Source organism: Psammomys obesus, unplaced genomic scaffold (assembly GCF_907164565.1).
Source record: "Psammomys obesus unplaced genomic scaffold, mPsaObe1.curated_primary_1811, whole genome shotgun sequence".
In the NCBI taxonomy this organism is placed as follows: Eukaryota; Metazoa; Chordata; class Mammalia; order Rodentia; family Muridae; genus Psammomys; species Psammomys obesus.
The window spans coordinates 1,564,298-1,583,052 of NW_026586662.1; the positions used below are offsets into that span (position 1 = coordinate 1,564,298).

Here is an 18,755-nt window from a genome sequence, read left to right on the forward strand (position 1 = left end):
GAGAAGACGGTACAGTCAGTGGAAGTAGGCGGAGGGAGAAACAAGAGCTCAGTGCCAGCTCCCACAGCCCTTCTCTCCCCTTTTCCCCAGAGAGCACACTGGACACAGTATATCTTGCTTCTCAGGCACTGTGACCTTGTCCTTCTCCATTCCTCTTCCCCTGCTCCAGTCACATCCACCAACTGAGCCTCTTGACTCGCCCTGTGAAATGTCTGCAGTCCTTCCTTGTGCTTCCTGCTTCTGTCCCACTGCACCCTGAGGCAAGCTTACCCTCACCTCTCACCTAAAGTATGCCTGTTTCTGTGGGTCCAGTTCTTCCACTCAGCCTGTGCATTACAGACTTTATACAATAATCCTTCAAAATGTAGGCAGGAACATGTCACCATCCATGTCAGAACCCTCTTGAACTTTCCCCAGATGCTCAGAACAGTGTTACAAGGTGCTTCCCTGTGTTGTCAAGCACATGCATAGTCAGTTCTTAATGCACCTCTCCCCATCTTCACTGGTCTCCATCCCCAGCTTGTTTAGTCTTGAGCCTGTCAGCTCATCTGGACCAAAGGGCCTTTGCATCTGCTGTTTCCCTTGCCTGGAGCATCCCTTTCCCAAATCACCAGATGGTTGGCTTCTTTATTGCGTCTAGGTCTTTTAGAATGTCATTTCCCAGGGGAGGCCTTTCCCCTTTGAACAATGTCACCTGTCCGGATCTACCTGCATCTCCATCCAGGCATCCCATGTTTCCTATCACACTGCTTCTGTGTGCTGTGTATTTAGTTCACCTGTGTTCTCCATTCAGCCGTAAGCTCTTTGAAGCCAGATAGACGCTTCTTTTGCACTGCTCTGCATCTAGCTGGCTAATTAATCAACAGCTGGCACATGGTATGCATTTAAAAAAGTATACTGGTTGGATTATAAACAACAAATGTATTTAGCACTCTGCAGACCAGAAGTTAGCATGGCCAGTGAGAGGGTATCATGGTGAAAGGCAAGCTTGCTTGCCTCTCTGATGTCAGACTGCCTCGCATTACATTCTGTTAGACTCTCTTGGGTGTCTTCTGCAAGCGCACTAATTCATTTTTTCAAGGCTCCATCCTTATGGCTTAATCACCACACAAAGGCCATACCTTCAAATACAATTACAGTTGGGATGATAGTACGTTTATACGTTTTGAGTGGGACATAATTTATTTTTATTTTGTGATCATTGGTGTTTGCCTGAACGTATGTCTGTGTGAGGGTGTCAGAAGCCCTGAAACTGGAATTCCAGATGTGAATGACGATGTGGGTGCTGGGAATTGAACCCAGGTCTTCTGGAAGAGCGCCCAGTGCTCTTAACCATTGAGCCATCTCTCCAGCCCTCTTGAGTGGGACATAAATATGCAATCTGTAACAGACAGTAGAGAAAGATGGGAAGGGGGACAAAAATGAGTAACTTGAAAAGAACTACAGTTAAGTGTTTGAATATATGTTAGTTACAACTCAGAACAAATATTCTGAACTGTTTTAGGTGATGAAATATTTATAGTTTGATAATTCATCTGTCGTTGGGCTTTGATGTGTGGCTTCTCATTTATGTGAGAGAGTTTAGGTTTAGAAGATGATGGTGTTATAAAGAAGACCAATCCTGTTCTCCATTCTTGTATTCAGTGAGTGGAAATTTGTCCTAGTGGGTTTAATAAAAATCAAACAAATGTAAAGAATATTTTTTTACTTTATCCATCTATCTCATATGTGTATGCATGTCTGTGTCTACCTGTCCATGTTGGGGGAGAGCCATGTATCCCAAGATACATATGTGGAGATCACAAAACAACCTGAGGAAGTTAGTTCTCTCCTTCTGTCATGTGGCTCTGGGGATAGAACTCAGGTCCTCCCACTTGGTGGCAAGTATCTTTATCCACTGGGCCATCTTATCAGCCCCTTGAGATTTTTTTTTTAATGGAATAGAAGACATCTTTCTAAATTTAGGCTGATTGACGTATATGCGGCAATGACAGAAAGTAACTCATCCTGTCTGATTTGATTCTGTTTTATCCAGTAAGAGCTAGTGAAAGAAATTTGCCTTTAATACCTACCACTAATTCTTGTATAAAAATAATAATTTCTAATAGTAGTAGTATTTGAGAAATAGTCTTTCCCTGTAACACAGGCTCACACTGATCTGGCCACCCTCCTTCCTTAGATCCTGAGTGCTGTGATTGCAGGCTCACACAGTGCCTGCCTGAAATTGTTTCAGATTGGGACAGATAATAAGCAAGGTATGGCCATCTCAAATAACTGTCTTTTTGTGTGATGGCCAATGTTAGGTATCAAGGTATTCCCATGGGACTGCATTCCTTCTTGTTGGATGTGGAGCTAGAGAGACATATGTGAAGCAACAGTTACAATTCTTTGTAATAAGGACCGCAGTTGAGGTGCGTTAAGGTAGTGATTAACATAAATGACAGTGTCTGTTCTGTAAAGTAGTTAATAGTATCCCCATGGCTAGGTGCAAAACCAGACCTACACAGGCGTCACATTGGCTTGTCCAAAAGTTGTAAAGCCCGGCTGCAAACTAGATGTCTGGCCCCTTTCGCTGTATGGAAGGTGAGATCAAAGCCTCCCTTTTCATGGAGGGCAATGTCAAAACGTCATGGGGGCAGCCTGTTTCAGATTGATCCCAGATGAACTCTCAGTACAGTGATGACAGGGACAGTTTAGGCACTAAGAACAGCATGAAACAGTTTCAGAACAGTTTTGATGGGACACAATTTTTGGTATAGAAAAGATTAGTAAGGTGGCTGAGCCTTCTAATGAAAGGCTGTGTTCTCAAGGTAAAGTATAACTACAAACCTTATACTTAACATTGCAAGCGTAAGTAAAGGCCTGGGGGGTGTAAGTATAAGGTATGAGATTTACACTTGAAATGCTTGGGCTCATTCAGTGGACAGCAGGAGGCCCCAGGGAGGATCGGAAGAAGAGCTCTAGGCAGTTAACTTTCCCACAAATAACATGTACTCACACTGGAGGTAATCCAGAAAAGCAATTATAGGACACTCCAAGCAAGGGATCCCAGGGGGCCACTCTGCTTATGGTCCAAGTGGCTGCCTGTGTCACAGAGACCTGGAAGTGGGAAGTAACCAAGAGTCTGAAAAACAGTTCAAGCTTGTAGCTACTTTATTATTTCAGAGGATAAACGTTTACAGCTCTAAGGAGTTACGTTTGTTTTCTCATTTACATATTTTCTTTCTTACTGATAAATTAACTTAACCTCAAAGAAATTTCCTGAGACAAATTTTTAGTTGTTGAAAATAGCCACGAGAGAGTGTTTTATATTTTGTGACAGCATAGAGTAATGAGGAGTCTTTACTCTCCTGCCTGAAGCAGTTTAAAAACCTAAAAATATTAAGAGGAATCAATAGTTATTATGGAAATGCAAACAGAATCTACCAGGAGATACAGCACAGCCTTTAAACGGTAGGGGAGGTGTGCAGAAAGACTGTGCCAAGCCCTGGCAGGGATGTCCTGGGTTAGAATGCTCGTCGACCCCCAGTGGAAATCTACCTCTGAGCAAATCTTTTAGAAGTAATTTCCTAAAGTTAAGTATCAGAAAACAACCCAGTTCATCTACTCGCGACTTAATTTCACAAGGGAAATAAAACTATATACCCACTCACACATACACGCAATTACACAGAGAGGCTCGTAGCAGCTTCGAGTGTAATGTTAAAAACTGATCATTGAGAAAAAGGTAACAGATACAGGTGCTTCGGTGTGTCTATAACAAGCCACGCAGCAGTGTGGCAGCAGAGACTCTTCACACGGTAGCAATGTGGGAACATCTCAGTGTGATTACTCGGGTGAAAAGAACCCAAACCGTCCCCGAGGAAATGGCCTGACTCTATGTACAATTTATAAATACAGATGCATACAGATGCATACAGATGATAGTGCCTGGAAGCAGGCTGTAGTTGCTGAGGGACAGCCATGGAGGGAGAAGAGGAGAAAGGAGAATTTTAGAACTTAAAATATCAGTTGAAATTTTCAAAGTTCAGTTTTTAGTTAAAATTGAATTCTGGACATTTCAAGTATATAACACATAGAGTACTCAGTCTTCAGTAACTTTTTTTTGCATGTTTGTTGTTATACCTTGATTTTTCTTAATTTTTTAAAATTATTTAAATGGAAATAATTTATTTAATGTGGAAATAGAACAGAAACCAATCATCTGATAACGAGAGCACAGATTGACGGTATTACCTCTAAAAGGCATTTTAAAATAAAGCTTGTGACAGCCAACAACCAGGTAGTTCTAGGGACACAACATCACAGTCACAGACTGTCTTCAGGATTTCTGTTACTCTTAAATTATTGATGAACTCAATATAGTTTGGGGTTTTTTTTTGACATTAGAAGTAGATGGTACAACCACTTTGGAAATCAATCTGGCGCTTTCTCAGATAATTAGGAATAGCGCTTCCTCAAGACCCAGCTATACCACTCCTAGACATATATCCAAAAGTTGCTCAAGTACACAATAAGGACATTTGCTTAACCATGTTGTAGCAGCTTTATTTGTAATAGCCAGAACCTGAAAACAACCCAGATGTCCATCAATGGAGGAATGGATACAGAAATTGTGGTATTTTTACACAATGGAATACTACTCAGCAATTAAAAATGAGGAAATCATGAAATTTGCAGGCAAATGGTGGGATCTAGAAAAGATCATTCAGAGTGAGGTGTCCCAGAAGGAGAAAGACACACATGGTATATACTCACTTATTTAGACTTGTAAAATATGATAAACAATGAAATCTGTACACCTAAAGAAGATAAACAAGAAAGAAGACCCAGGGTAAGATGACCAATCCTCATTTAGAAAGACAAATAGGATGGACATTGGATGTAGGAGAAAGCAAGTATCAGGACAGGAGCCTACCACAGAGGGCCTCTGAAAGACTCTACCTAGCAGTGTATCAAAGCAGATGCTGAGACTCATAACCAAACCTTCAGCAGGGTGCAGCGAGTCATATGAAAGAAGGGGGAGTTAATATGACCTGGAGAGGATAGGAGCTCCACAAGGACCAAATATATCTGGGCACACGGGTCTTATATGAGACTGTTTCTCCAACCAAGGACCATGTATGGATATAACCGGAATCTCTACTTGGATGTAGCCCGTGGTAGCTCAGTAACCAAGGGACTACATCTGACATGAACTCAGTGACTGGCTCTTTGAACTCCCCACCCCCCAAGGGAGGAGCAACCCTGCCTGCTAGGCCACAGAGGAGGAATTTTTTTTAATTTTTACCTTTTGCAGTTTTTATTTTATTTCATTTTTTATTATTATTTCCATTTTATTAACTTTGTACCCCGCTCCCTCATTCCCTCCCAAGCCCTCCCTCCCTCATTCATCCAGTCCTGAAGATACCTGATAAGCTAGGGTCAGATGAGAGGGGAGGAGTTCCTCCCCAATCAGTGGACTTGGAAAGGGGCAGGGAGGAGATGAGGGAGGAGGGGTGGGATTGGGAGGGAATGAGGGAGCAGGATACAGCTGGGATACAGAGTTATTAATAAAATGTAACTAAGAATAAAGAAAGAAAGAAAAAAGAAGTAGATGCCGTGATGCACACTTTTAATCACAGCTCTTGGGAGGCAGAGACAGTTAAATCCCTGTGAGTTGAGGGCAGCTTGGTCTACATAGCAAGTTCCAGTCCAGCCAGGGCTACATAGTGAGATTCTGTTTCACAAAAACAAAAAGAAAAAAAAAAATTAAATTTGAGGAACTTACAGAATATTTCCTTTGTTTTTAGGGAAAATGATTATTTTCCAAATTAAAATAAATGTCAAGAACAGAGCTCAGAGGACAGTTTGCAGGAGTCACGTGGGATCTGGTGATCAAATTCAGTTGTCAGGCTTGGTAGCAAGTGTCATTCGGAAGCACTGAGGCATCGTGCTGGTTCCCTTCTCTTATTTTTGTGATAGTAACTACTACTGAGCAGGAAATCTGATCATTGTGGTCTGAAGTCTCTTAAACTTCAGTTAAATGGGTGGATCAGAGAGAAACACTTCAATCAATTGCTTTTCCTCAAGCATCATTGCTTTGTGAAGACCAACAGTTCATGCGTACTTCCCACATAAAGACATACGACACCAAATGTTTCCTACACAGTGTCAGAGAGTAAATGCTTTAGGCTTTGAGGACCACTGAATTGAGTTGAATGATAGAACTGTTCACCTCTGTCATTGTAGTGTGAAAATAAACTCAGATGATACATAGCCCAGCTTGGCTGTGTTCCAACAAAGATTCACAAAAAACAGAACAGGCCAGATTTTCCTAGGAAGCAGTAGCTTGTCAGCCTGACACAGAAAATGGAAAGATGAGTATAATAGCCAGGTGAGGTGGTGCACACCTGTAGTTCTGGCTACTAGGAAGCTGAGGCAGGAGAATCCTTGAGTCCAAAAGTAGGAGGCCAGCCTGTGCGCCCTAGCAGCCCCACCCGCGTACACACATAGACACACAGAGTAGCATTCATTACTCTCATGTCAATGTGATTCATAAGAAAAGCAGAAACAACCTAAGGAGGATTTGGCTTTGCTCATGGTTTCGGAGGGTTTCAGTCTGTCAGTTATACGTACTCTGTATTATCAACGTGATCTCTTTCTGGATTTTTCTATGTGGCCTCAGCCTGATATTTCCATTTTTTCAGAATAAAAGGTTTTCTCTCTGGCCCTTCCCTTTCCATGTTCACTCCAGTAGGCCTGACTTCAACAGCGTCGTTGCCAGGCACAGCAGCTAGTCATTGCTGTAGTCTGCTGGGTGGTTGAGCTAAATAGCACTCTCTGTTTTTGACTCTGATGACCTCTAACTGCTTCTGGAACTTTTTGAAGACACTAAATAACAGTCTAAGATTTCTTTAGATTTTATTTTTATTTACTCATTTAATTTTCCTTTTTTTTTTATTTTCATGTTCTGTGAGTTACATCTTTTATTTGTAGTTTCAGCTCTTATCACCAGTGACTCCCAATTTGTATCTAGGCCAAATGTTCCTGTTAAGCTTAAGATAGAGTCTATTCCCAGTCCCTCATCACACATTCCAACATAGATGTCCAACAGCTATTTCAAGGTTATAGTTATAAAATTGCATATTTATATACAATATATATACATTTCAAAACAATTTTCAAACAATTTTCCTCCACTTTCAGTAAGTAGCACTTACTGGTACCCGGAGCAGGATGTGAAATTGCTGGGGAAGTCTTTTCTGTTTTCCTCTAATACACATTCCTCTACCTGCGAGTCCAGTCAGTTTTACCTGCCGACTTCTTTCTGCTCCTTCTCTCTCTTCTAACCTTCACTGCATTCTCATTAATTCAGTTCCACCACATTCCTCCTGGATGCCTGTGAGTGCCTCGGACATAGTTCTTAGTTGTCACAGACTAATGTGGTGGCTTGTGAAAGCTTAGTCGTCTTGGTATTTGCCTGCTGGAAGCCACCACTCCCCCCACCTCTAAGATGTAATCCAACTCTTCAGTGAAGTTATATGTGGCTCCTCCTGGGCCATAAACAACCTAAGCAACACACACACACATCTGTCCTCCTATTATTAACCCCCATGCCACCACAGCTCTTCAGAGATGTATAATCCTGAAGGATCCGTGCTGCGTGTGCATTTAAAATGTTTCTCCTTGGGCAGGGCCGATGGCTTACCGGTTAAGACTGTATACTGCTTTTCCAGAAGTCCTGAGTTCGGTTCCCAGCACTCATGTCAGGTGGCTTACAACCACCCATAACTCAAGCTCCGAGAAGATCTGATGCCTTTAGCCACTGCTGCACCTCACTCACATATAATTAAAGATAACAGAAATAAATATTTTAAACTCCTTCTCAGACTGGGGAGATGGTTAAGTAGTTAAGAGCCCTAATTAGATCCCTGTCACCCATGTTGGTTAGCTCACAGCCACCTGTAACTCCAGCTCGAGGGCATTCGACGTCTTTGGCCTCCACAGGTGTCTGCATTCCTGTGCACTGTCCCCACACAGACACAGACACAAATAAACACAGACAAAAAAAAAAAAAAAAAAAAAGACACACAGCTACATACACACAGACAGACACACACACACACACACACACACACACACACACCCTGCAGACAACCCCGTGGTACCTTATTTCCCAGGAAACTCTGGTGCAAATGCAGAGACAAACCTACCCTGCTCTTCACTCAGAAATCCACGCTCACCCAACAGTAAGCTGAACATTTCTCCATTTTGCAGATAAGATTTTTAAACCAATCACCCAAGAAAAGCTCTCAGCACCTAAATTTGGGGATATTAACAATTGTTCTGAATTATGAAGAGACTAAGGTGTAATTGCTAGTTCACATCATTTTGAAGTTCCAGCCATTATCCCTATCCTGTCAACGTATTTTTCCGCAATATTTTCCTTTGTTATAATTCTTTTCCTTCAAGAAAAATTTCCTTTCCAGATGTAGCTCCTAAAACTTACCTCTTTATCAAAACTGGAGGCCACTGTTTCTGTTGGGCTGTTCACGTTAGATACAGACCTCAGGAGCTGCAAAAGAGTAGAAGTGGTCTGTTTCCTGTATGGTGCTTCTCCAAGCCTTGTACACGGTGAATGCCTGTCGAACAAAATGTATACAGACTATGCTTCACCCAAACATATCAGCAGGTCTTTGAAAATAAAAAAAAAAAAAGAAAGAAAAAAAGAAAAGAAATCTCTATTTTTTTATCTAAGATTGTATCATGGGATTACTTTATGCTTGAAACTAGATGTCTGTCACAAATTCTTCTATTCGTTTGCTAATAGAACAGGGTCTTCTCGGAGACACATCAAAAACGACATAATCTTTGGTTGCCCGAGCTAAATTTCAACACTAAGCATTTTTTTTTTCCTGAGCTCTGGACATTCCTGTTCTCTGCTATGTAAACTGTCCCATTCACCTTGGGTTGTATTAATGTGAAGATGTGGATAGTGAACCGTATTACATAGCGTTTCTATGTTACTATATCTAAGGCCGTATCATAACCAAACACTGCATCATGCTCTCTGAGAGCTGCATGAATGTAGTGGATGAATATAGTGGAATCCTTTGCTCAGTCTCTATTTGTGCTTCTGCTAATCACACAATAGTGTATTTCTTAGCATGCTTTAAAGTTATGATCCAAGTGAAGTTTACTTTTAGATACTATGTTGCAAAAATACACTTTTGGTTTTGTTTTGTTTTTTTCTCCAAACAATGAATTAGATTGGTATTTGCATGTTTGAGACATTGTGACAGAAAGCTTAACTAGTGTTTTTGTCACTAAAAAATAGCCTCTGTACCAGCAAATAGAAAAACAAACAGAAAACAAAGCAAAACCAGACAAGAACACTTCCCTAGTTTGCTTTTGCACTGCTGTGATAAAATACCACGATCAAAAGTGGCTTTGGGATTCAAGGGTTTATTTCAGCTTAAAGGTTATAGTCCACCATGAAAGGAAGGCAGAGCAGGAACCCCAGGCGGGAGCTGGATTCAGACTCTGAAGCAGAGGAGTGCTGTTCGCTCACTGGCTTGCTTGTCAAATTTGCCTGCCTAGGGACAGTGCTACCCACAGCGGTTTTCAAAAAAAAAAAAAGGCCCCCTCAAGACTTTCTTACAGGCCAGTCTCCAGTCTCATAGAGACATTTTTCTCAGCTGATGTGTTCTTTTCCCACATGAGTTGAGCTTGTGTCAAGTTGAAAAAAAAATTAACCACAAATACAGGAGAGAATTCATTTTTTAAAAAAGTTCAAGAATAAATATACTGGTTAAATAAATATATATATTTAGTGTGTTCATATGTAAGAATGCTACAGTATAATTTTTTTTCTAATTAACTCTTGTCTATATAATTTTGAAGGCATGCTGTAGTAATGAGCTTTAAATGTTTAAAGTTTAAGGTGAATTGTATATCAAGTAGTTACTGGATGTCTTCTGTTTTTATAGATTTGATCCAGGCTACCAACGAGACCAATGTCAATATCCCTCAGATGGCTGACACCCTCTTTGAGCGGGCGACGAACAGTAGCTGGGTGGTGGTATTTAAAGCTTTAGTGACCACACACCATCTCATGGTGCATGGAAATGAGGTAACCAAATACACAACTGTTTCTTGGTAGAAGCTTGGGTAGCAGAATATGATGGTAATTTAGGGCCTACTAATGAGGAGGAAAGGAAGAAATACGTGTTTCACAGTCATCCTGAGTATAATTTCAACCTTGGATTTAGCTGTCTTTTAAAAATGCATTTTGAATTGGACCACGTCTCAGTGGTACAGCACCATTTAAATGTATATATTTTAAATGAATGTATTAGCGGATAAAAATGTTAAGAGAAAGGATCAGGAGGTCTATTTTTTTTCATAAAAAGTATTTTTGTGACTTGGAATGAAGATTGCTTTAATGGAATGTTTCCTTTTGAAAAATATTGATAAAATTAAATTACTTCTTTTATATGGAATTCCTAATGAACCCTATTGAATTTTCAGTGTTTTTGGTCACAGAATTGAATCGTTATTCAATGAATATTTTTCTGGAGTTTTAAAAATGATTTCTCCCTTAGAGAAAGTTATTAGCGTAGGACATTTCATAACTAAGCAAACACAATAAAAATTTATAAAAATAAATAAATAAAATACTACTTTAGCATCAAAAATTGTTTAAAGGTATGATGTACAAGTATAACTCTAATTTTACTGTTTAACTCTAATTTTTGTTTTTCAGAGATTTATTCAGTATTTGGCCTCGAGAAATACGCTATTCAACCTCAGCAATTTTCTAGATAAAAGTGGATCCCACGGTGAGAATATGTAAATCTGGGGTTGCCAATAATCCAAAGTCATTGTTACTGACAGTTCCATTGGTTATTTGTGAAAGTAACTATTAAATTAACTATTTAATTGTTGAAATTTGAAGCATATAAAATATATTAATTCTTTTTTTTTATAAATTTTGCTTTTTTAAGACAGGGTTTCTGTGTAGCCCTGCCTATCCTAGACTCGCTTTGTAGTCCAGCTGGCCTCGAACTCACAGAGCTCCGCCTGCCTCTGCCTCCGAGAGTGCTGGAATTACAGGTGTGTGCCACCACTCCCAGCTTACGATATGTATTATTAATTTTATTTTGTCACTTAGAGTGTGCACTGTGAAGAGTGATCTGGGAGTGAGCCTCACAGTTTGTTTATAAAGATTCAGATGATGAGAGAAGTAAACGTTGTCAACCAAATTAAAAAGAAAAGGGTTCCCCTCATAAAGACATGTTTTTATAGTCTATCAGGTCTCCTCAGAACTGGCCGCACTGTCCTCCTCTGTGGCCTGGTAAGGCTGCTCCCCCTCAGGGGGAGGTGATCCAAGAGCTGGCCAATGAGTTCATGTCAGAGACAGTCCCTGTTCCCCTTACTAGGAAACCCTCTTGGACACTGAGCTGCCATGGGCTACATCTGTACAGGGGTTTTAGGTTATCTCCATGGGCTACATCTGTGCAGGGGTTTTAGGTTTTACGTTATCTTGGTTGGAGTAACAGTCTCAGAAAATACCCCTGGGCCCAAATATTTTGGTTCTGTCACTCTCCTTGTGGAGCTTCTCCCCTCCACCCCCAGGTCCTTCTGTCTGCCCCTTCTTTTATAAGATTCCCTGCACTCTGCCCAAAGTTTGGCTATGAGTCTCAGCATCTGCTTTTGATACCCTGCTGGGTAGAGTCTTTCAGAGGCCCTCAGTGGTAGGCTCCTGTCTTGTCCCCTGTCTCCCTCTCTTCCTATGTCTATCCCATTTGCCTTTCTGAATTGAGGATTGAGTACCCAGGGTCCTCCTTCTTGCTTAGCTTCTTTAGATATACAGATTTTAGTATGATTATCCTATATTGTATGTCTACTATCTCCTTATGAGTGAGTATATACCATGTGTGTCTTTCTGCTTTTGGGATAGCTCATTCAGGATGATCTTTTCTAGATCCCACCATTTGCCTGAAAATTTCATGATTTCCTTGTTTTTAATTGTTGAGTAGTATTCCATTGTGTAAATGTACCACAATTTTTGTATCCATTCCTCAATTGAGGGGCATCTGAGTTGTTTCCAGGTTCTGACTATTACGAATAAAGGTGCTATGAACATGTTTGAGCAAATGTCCTTGTTGTATACTTGACCTCCTCTATCTGTGGACTAGGGGAGGGACATGGGAGGAGAAGAGGGAGGGAGGGTGAGATTGGGAGTGGACAAGGGAGGGGCCTGCGGCTTGGGTACAAAATGAATAAATTGTAATAGATTTTAAAATAAATTAAAAAATAAAAAATTAAATATTAAAAAAATAAGTAAAGTTGTAGGTCAATGCAGCTTGAGCTGTTACCTCTGGTTCATCATATTTGCTTGCTGCTACCTACATGTGAGGCTGGATAGACCCATGTCAAATGGCTGTGTGTGTCATGTATGAGGAGGCTATTGTCTGTAACAGTAAACACAAAAGCAGGGGAAATTGTTTTTAAAGACATTCCATGTAGGACAGTATAATCACCATATTGAATGGCCAGAGTGTCCCGTATGGGAGAATCTCGGCTTGCAGGAAGCATGGTAAATGAGGCTTGCTGTCGCATGTTCCGTCTTAGGGGCAGTCATGCCAATCCCTGTCTATTTTGAGGAGCTATAGAATAATCACTAGTCTGTAAAGTGTACAATTGAAGGCATTGTGTTCAAGACTCCGTCTCCTCTCCCTCTTTTCAGGTTATGATATGTCTACATTCATAAGGCGTTACAGTAGATACTTGAACGAAAAGGCTTTCTCGTACAGACAGATGGCATTTGACTTTGCCAGAGTGAAGAAAGGGTATGGCTCTCGCTCTTCTTCTTATTTACTTAAGCACGGTAAATCCTCCAGGCATACATGATTTATGTAACTAAGCTTGTATGCCAGCTAGCACTGATCCTGGAAGGCCCCGTTCACATTCACCTGAAGAAACAGCTTAGTAAGTCAGTAGGATAAAGCTACACTGGAGTGTATGGTACTTTGTGTGTTCAAGCATAAAAAGCTGATTTGCTGCTCAGGAATTATGTGGTGCAATATTTTGTTTGTTAAAACTGACTCAAAATTCTTAGTGTAAAATATCTTTAAATAACTTGAGAGAATTGAGAAGATTCATTTCAGTGTATAGTGGTGGTAGATAAGAGGAGTTATTTATTTGAATTTTAATTGAGGTGAAAATGAACAGTATCTGTGGTGATGAAGTTTTGAGAGGTAATACTTTCCTAGGAAATATGCATACCATAATTTAATTATTGAAATCAATTACTGATTAAAAATGTCTCAACAAAGCAGAAAAATTGAATTTTAATCACATTTGCCATTTATTTACCTCTAAATGATGATTTAATTTGAGCCAAAGTATTCAGCCAGAAGTACATGCAGACGTTCTGTCTGTTCCTAAGTAAATGTAATGGTAAAGCATTGTAAAGATATATTATTTTAGTTTTAAGAATCTACAGAGGGGCTGGAGAGATAGCTCAGCATTTAAGGTATTGTTTCTCAACCTTCCTAATGCTGTGACACTTTAATGAAGTTATTCATGCTGTTATTTAAGTTATTCAACCTTAAAATTATTTTCATTGCTACTTGATAATTAATTTTGCTACTGTTAAGAATCATAATGTAGAGCCTGGAGAGATGGCAGGGCAGTCAAGAGCACTCTTCCAGGGGACCAGGTTCAATTCCCAGCACCCACATGGCATCTTACAACTGTTTGTAACTTCAGTTCCAGGGACCCAATACCCTCACAAATAAGTGTGCAAGCCAAACAGCAATGCATACAAAATTTCTAAAAAAAAAAAAACAAAAAAACAAAAAACATAATCAAAAAAATAAACTTATGAAAAAGTAATCATACTGTAAATATCTGATATGCAGGGTTTCTGATATGCAACCAATCTGAAAGGGTCTTTTGGCCCACAAGAGGTCATAATCCATAGGTTGAGAACCATTAATTTAAGTGCATGTGCTGCTCCAGAGGACCTAGGCAAACCATTACAAGCTCTTCATGCCTGAAAGTGATCTCAGGAGGTTTAAAAACAAATGAGGGACACAGCTCAGAGCAAAGATGTAGCCCTATATTTTCGGTGTTCACAAGGATGTGTGCTTCTGTTCGTGGTATTACAGGGCTGACGGTGTAATGAGGACAATGGTTCCTGAAAAGCTCCTGAAGAGCATGCCAATCCTGCAGGGGCAGATCGACGCACTGCTGGAGTTTGACGTACGTGTCTCTCAGAATACGTCCTGTATAATTGGCCCTTTGAAGGGCCAGTATAATTGGCTGCAGGTCAGAAGTTGCCACGGGGTCACCTGAAGAGCGTTCTCATGTAGACGAAGTGCAAGAATATTTCATTTAGTCTCTTAGGCTCCCAGATTTTTCCAGAGTTTACAGACTGTTTCCTAAGGTCAGAAAAAGATGAGCACAGCATTCTTAGGGCCTTCTGTCCTGAGCACAACAATGGCCTCCTGTGCTTATAGGGTGACATATGCACAAGATGTACCTCAGGTAGCTAAAGAACTACCTGAGAGAATGTGCTTTCCTGTCAGAAACCATCTGACGTGGACTACTTATGGACCCTGTCCACCAGAGAGAAGAGTTTGTGTTGTCATACATAGCAGGTCTTTTGTGGTAAAGTCAGTCGGTATTATTTGTTTTAAAGAAGGAAAAAAAAAAAGCATACCTGTTGGGGCTGGAGAGATGGCTCGGTGTTTAAGAAACTAGCTGCTCTTATAGAGAACTGAGTTCAAATCCCCACACCCACATGGCATCTCACAGCCATCTGTAGCTCCAGTTCCCCAGGGTTCGGATGCCCTCTTCTGACCTCCCTGAGCACCAGGCATGCCAGTAGTACTCAGGCATACATGCAAGGAAAGTAGTCACACACCATAAACGATAATTTAAAAAAACATACCTGAACGTGATTGTGGTAACAGATACATGTGTGTGAGAAATTTGTATAGGACTAAATACAACAAAGTCTATACCAGTAAACCCAGGAAGCTCAGAATGCAGTCAGCTGACTGTCATTCAGTGTCCTGGCTGTGGCATGATTAACTATAGTTCTGAGAGCTCTTCATTACATTTGGGGGAAACTAGGTCAACACCATATGGGAGTTCCCTCTTCTTATCACTCCTTGTAAATGTATAATTAACTTATAAATGACAGTTAATAGGTCCTGACTTGTGAAAATAAAATATTTTGACATGTAGGAAAGTTCTGAGCTCTCATTGTCAGCTCCTCTGTAATTTGATAGATGTCTAAAGCACTTTCCTCAAATACCCCTAGCTTAAAGTCTTTGTTGAGATTCTGTGACTTAGGCTATAATTGGTCCCTAACGTAACAACTAACTCTTGTGAAATTTTAAGTAGGAATTGCAAACCATCACACTGGTTTTCGATAGATCTTTATTGGATATCTAATCTTAACATTTTTTTCTTTCTTTTTATTTAACTCTTTTTAGCTTTTCTCTTCCTTACTAAGGGTTCTAGCTTAGACAACTGAAGCATATGCAACCAGTCCTTTGGTATTGCTAGGTTTACTAAAAGTTACCCAATATTTTTACCGGTCATTTGAGACATTTTAATATGACTTGAGAAAAATGCTAACTTGATGTTGTACAGCTAAAGTTAAATGCTTGTTTTTTTCTAGGTGCATCCAAATGAACTAACAAATGGTGTCATAAATGCTGCATTTATGCTTCTTTTCAAAGATCTTATCAAACTTTTTGCTTGCTACAATGATGGCGTCATTAACTTACTTGGTAAGTGACACTGCTGTGAAACATTTGGGCGGGCGGTTGGTGTTGTCCTGTGGCTGACAATTCTGTTTGTTGTCTCACTTCCTGAGCACTAAAGTACCTCAGTAAAAGCAGTGTTGTGTGAAATGGGTGGTACTGAGCAGCCCCTGCTGATGGTGCGGGCAGAGCACCATGGCCAGAGGATAAATGCATATCTGGGGTAGGCAGATTGGTTATCTTCTCCCTCCTAAAAAGATCTGTCCCACTGAGGACCAGCAGTGATGACTGAGGGGGGAATCCTATGCTGTTTGGCCTGTTCAGTCTCTATTCTGATGTCATTGCCACTCCTACAGTGTTCTCTCATCCTCCTCATAACTAAAAGCTTGTTGGTAGTGTGCGCCTCTTGATTTGCAGATGGGAAAAATCGACTTGTGATATTTATGTATTTTGAAAGGTCCATCCAGATCTATCCCAATGTCCTTGTAATCAATGCTTCAGCTTAATTTTGCAAAGTCCCTATCACCCAGCCCAGCTGCTACCCACAGTTTGAAGATCTCCCCTAAGCCTTGCTACAAGAGGGAAGGTGGGAAGTGTACCACCAAAGGCTTGGTCTACTACGAAAGTTTCATTTTTCTGTTCAGGTCACCCCTTTGCAGAGATACTGTTCACTATGTTACTTCCAGCTAGTACCAAACTGGAATTTTCTTCTTCTTCCTTGAGGAATTCTCAGAGGCCACGGATAGGATTTAAAGGATAAATGAGAGAAATGGCTATGCACAAGAGAGACTTGGAGCTCTGGAAACGAGCCTTTTGTTTACACTATTCGTCTGCTTATTCATGCCTTGCTTGACTGATACATATCTAAGAATATCTTTGTATTTGTCCAACTGTACAACTTGGTAGATTCCACAATACCTACTGTGTGTCTGAGTACCATTCGATTCTCTTTGGTCAGGGTCTTGGTCCCTAGAAGTAAGCCATCCACTCCCCTAAAGGACATCTGCTACTGAAAAGAGCATGACTCTGTTGTCATGCACTAGGGACCCGTGCTGGAGCATGATAGAGGGATTTCACAATGTGAACATCCTTGGGTACCTTTAGATTTTTCTGGAACCAAGGCTCCGGCAGCTTAAGTTTGGAGCAGTTGTAGAACTTTCTGTTGCCTGGGCTCTGATCTTTCCTGTAATGCAGGATGCTCTCCTTACAGCAGCACACACACATGTTCTGTGTGTTTCCTAAAAAATCAGAGCAGCTTAGCAGAGTCTGGACTGTTTTAGTTACAAGGATTTCCAACTGCAAAATGTACCTTTGACATGAAGAGTTCTCCCAATTGCCCGGACCTTTAGTGGCTCAAAAACCTTATTAAGGTGGCATGTTCAGGAACTTTCATGGATTCTGTTTCCCTCTTTCGCATTTATGTCTCTTATCAAGATATCTCTGATATCTGAAGTTCATTCCCAGTAAGAACCATCATCCTGATGTCATCAGAGCAATGTCCTATGGGATTGTGACACCCACACAGGTTGATGCCTTTAAAATGAAACAGTGGTTGTAAACTGGCACCTCTGCCTATTGATGGTGGACTCCTGATGGTTCTGCTCATTGGAGTAGAAATAAATGCATTTTGTACTTCAGTAGCCACCTTCTAGGTGCCAGAAGTCACACTGATTCTCCTGTGCGGAAAGAGGGCATACTTGGATCTCCGTGAGTAGGGCTCATTACTTTATTAAGTTTACAGTAACCACTGTTAACCTCTAAAACATTCTTACACAGAATGAAAGATTGTTATTCCAGTGTCTTCACAGGGGTCAGCAAAGTTTGGAACTTCGCTAGTGTCAGTTTCCTTTTCAGGAAACTCAAGAAATGGCCACAGGTCATTCTACACATTCACTGGATCTGATTCCTGGTCATAAAGCTTCTATTCAAGAAAGTGGAACACTGAGTCCTATTAATCCACCAGGGGCGGCAGCATCCTCAAGTCAGCATTCCTTAAAAGTCTGGGTGAAGAAGCCAGACCGTACTTTCCAGTTCTGTGTGTAAAGAGCTTAGAATTCACCACTGTCCTAACATGTAAAGAACTGAGCAGGCTGGAAAACTGACTCTCTCTGCATTTACAAGAGAGGTTAGGCACAGGGCAAACCTCTGCCCAGCCCTGCAGTTCGAGAGGCAGTTGGGGATATGCATGGTAAATCCTAGCTCACCAGGTAGAGACTCTAAAGTGCAAACTGCCACGGGAGCTGGGGCAGAGGGAGGAAGACCTGACTGACACATTGCTGGAGGCAGACTGCAGACAAGTGTTAGCATTGTGACCAGGCCATACTTTTGTTTTGCTTCTGGGAGCTCAAACAGGTTCTTTGTATGTTCTGGAAGGGGGTAAGGGGAGGGAGCACAGCTGCCCTTTACTTTATGGTTGGCTTTCATCCTAATAAACTCAGTTACATCTGATAAAATTGGGCTAAAAATATAAACTAGTGAAGAACATACTTTACCAAATTAGTGTCTGATACCAAAACACATATCTTGAACGCTCAAAGAACATCACCTATGATAAATGTCCCCCAGACTACAGTACTTATAATTTTTGAACGCTAGAAACTAAAAAATTGGGGGGGGGCATCTTAGAAGAATCAAGAGGGGGAAATTATCGTATCTATTAAAATGCAAAAATAAGAATTATGTGCAAGATCTCAGAAGCCAGGCAGACAGTAGGAACTAGAGTGAAATAAACTGTTGAGAGGGAAATTTCACCACCTTAGAATTCTGCATTCTTGAAAATTCTCTTTCGTGGGGCTACTGAAATAAAAAGCTCAGGTTAAGACCATATGCTGTTCTTGCAGAAGATCACAGTTTGTTCCCAACGTGCATATCATGCAGCTCATAACCACCTATAACTCCAGCTCCAGGGAATCTAATACACTCTTCTGGTCTCTGTGGGCAGACACACACACACACACACACACACACACACACACACACACACACACA

The 18,755-nt window shown here is 40.8% G+C and overlaps 1 protein-coding gene across 13 annotated transcripts in view; it reads left to right on the plus strand.

The window, feature by feature from the left end:
* The window catches only part of Snap91 (synaptosome associated protein 91), a 113,679-nt gene that overhangs the window by 27,818 nt on the left and 67,106 nt on the right, over window positions 1–18,755 (plus strand). For all 13 annotated transcript variants that reach the window (XM_055602523.1, XM_055602522.1, XM_055602527.1 and 10 more), the window contains exons 3-7: window positions 9,972–10,114; window positions 10,748–10,823; window positions 12,734–12,836; window positions 14,160–14,253; window positions 15,683–15,794. In XM_055602523.1, coding sequence (XP_055458498.1) covers window positions 9,972–10,114; window positions 10,748–10,823; window positions 12,734–12,836; window positions 14,160–14,253; window positions 15,683–15,794 — 528 coding nt within the window. The remainder of the gene's footprint in view (window positions 1–9,971; window positions 10,115–10,747; window positions 10,824–12,733; window positions 12,837–14,159; window positions 14,254–15,682; window positions 15,795–18,755) is intronic.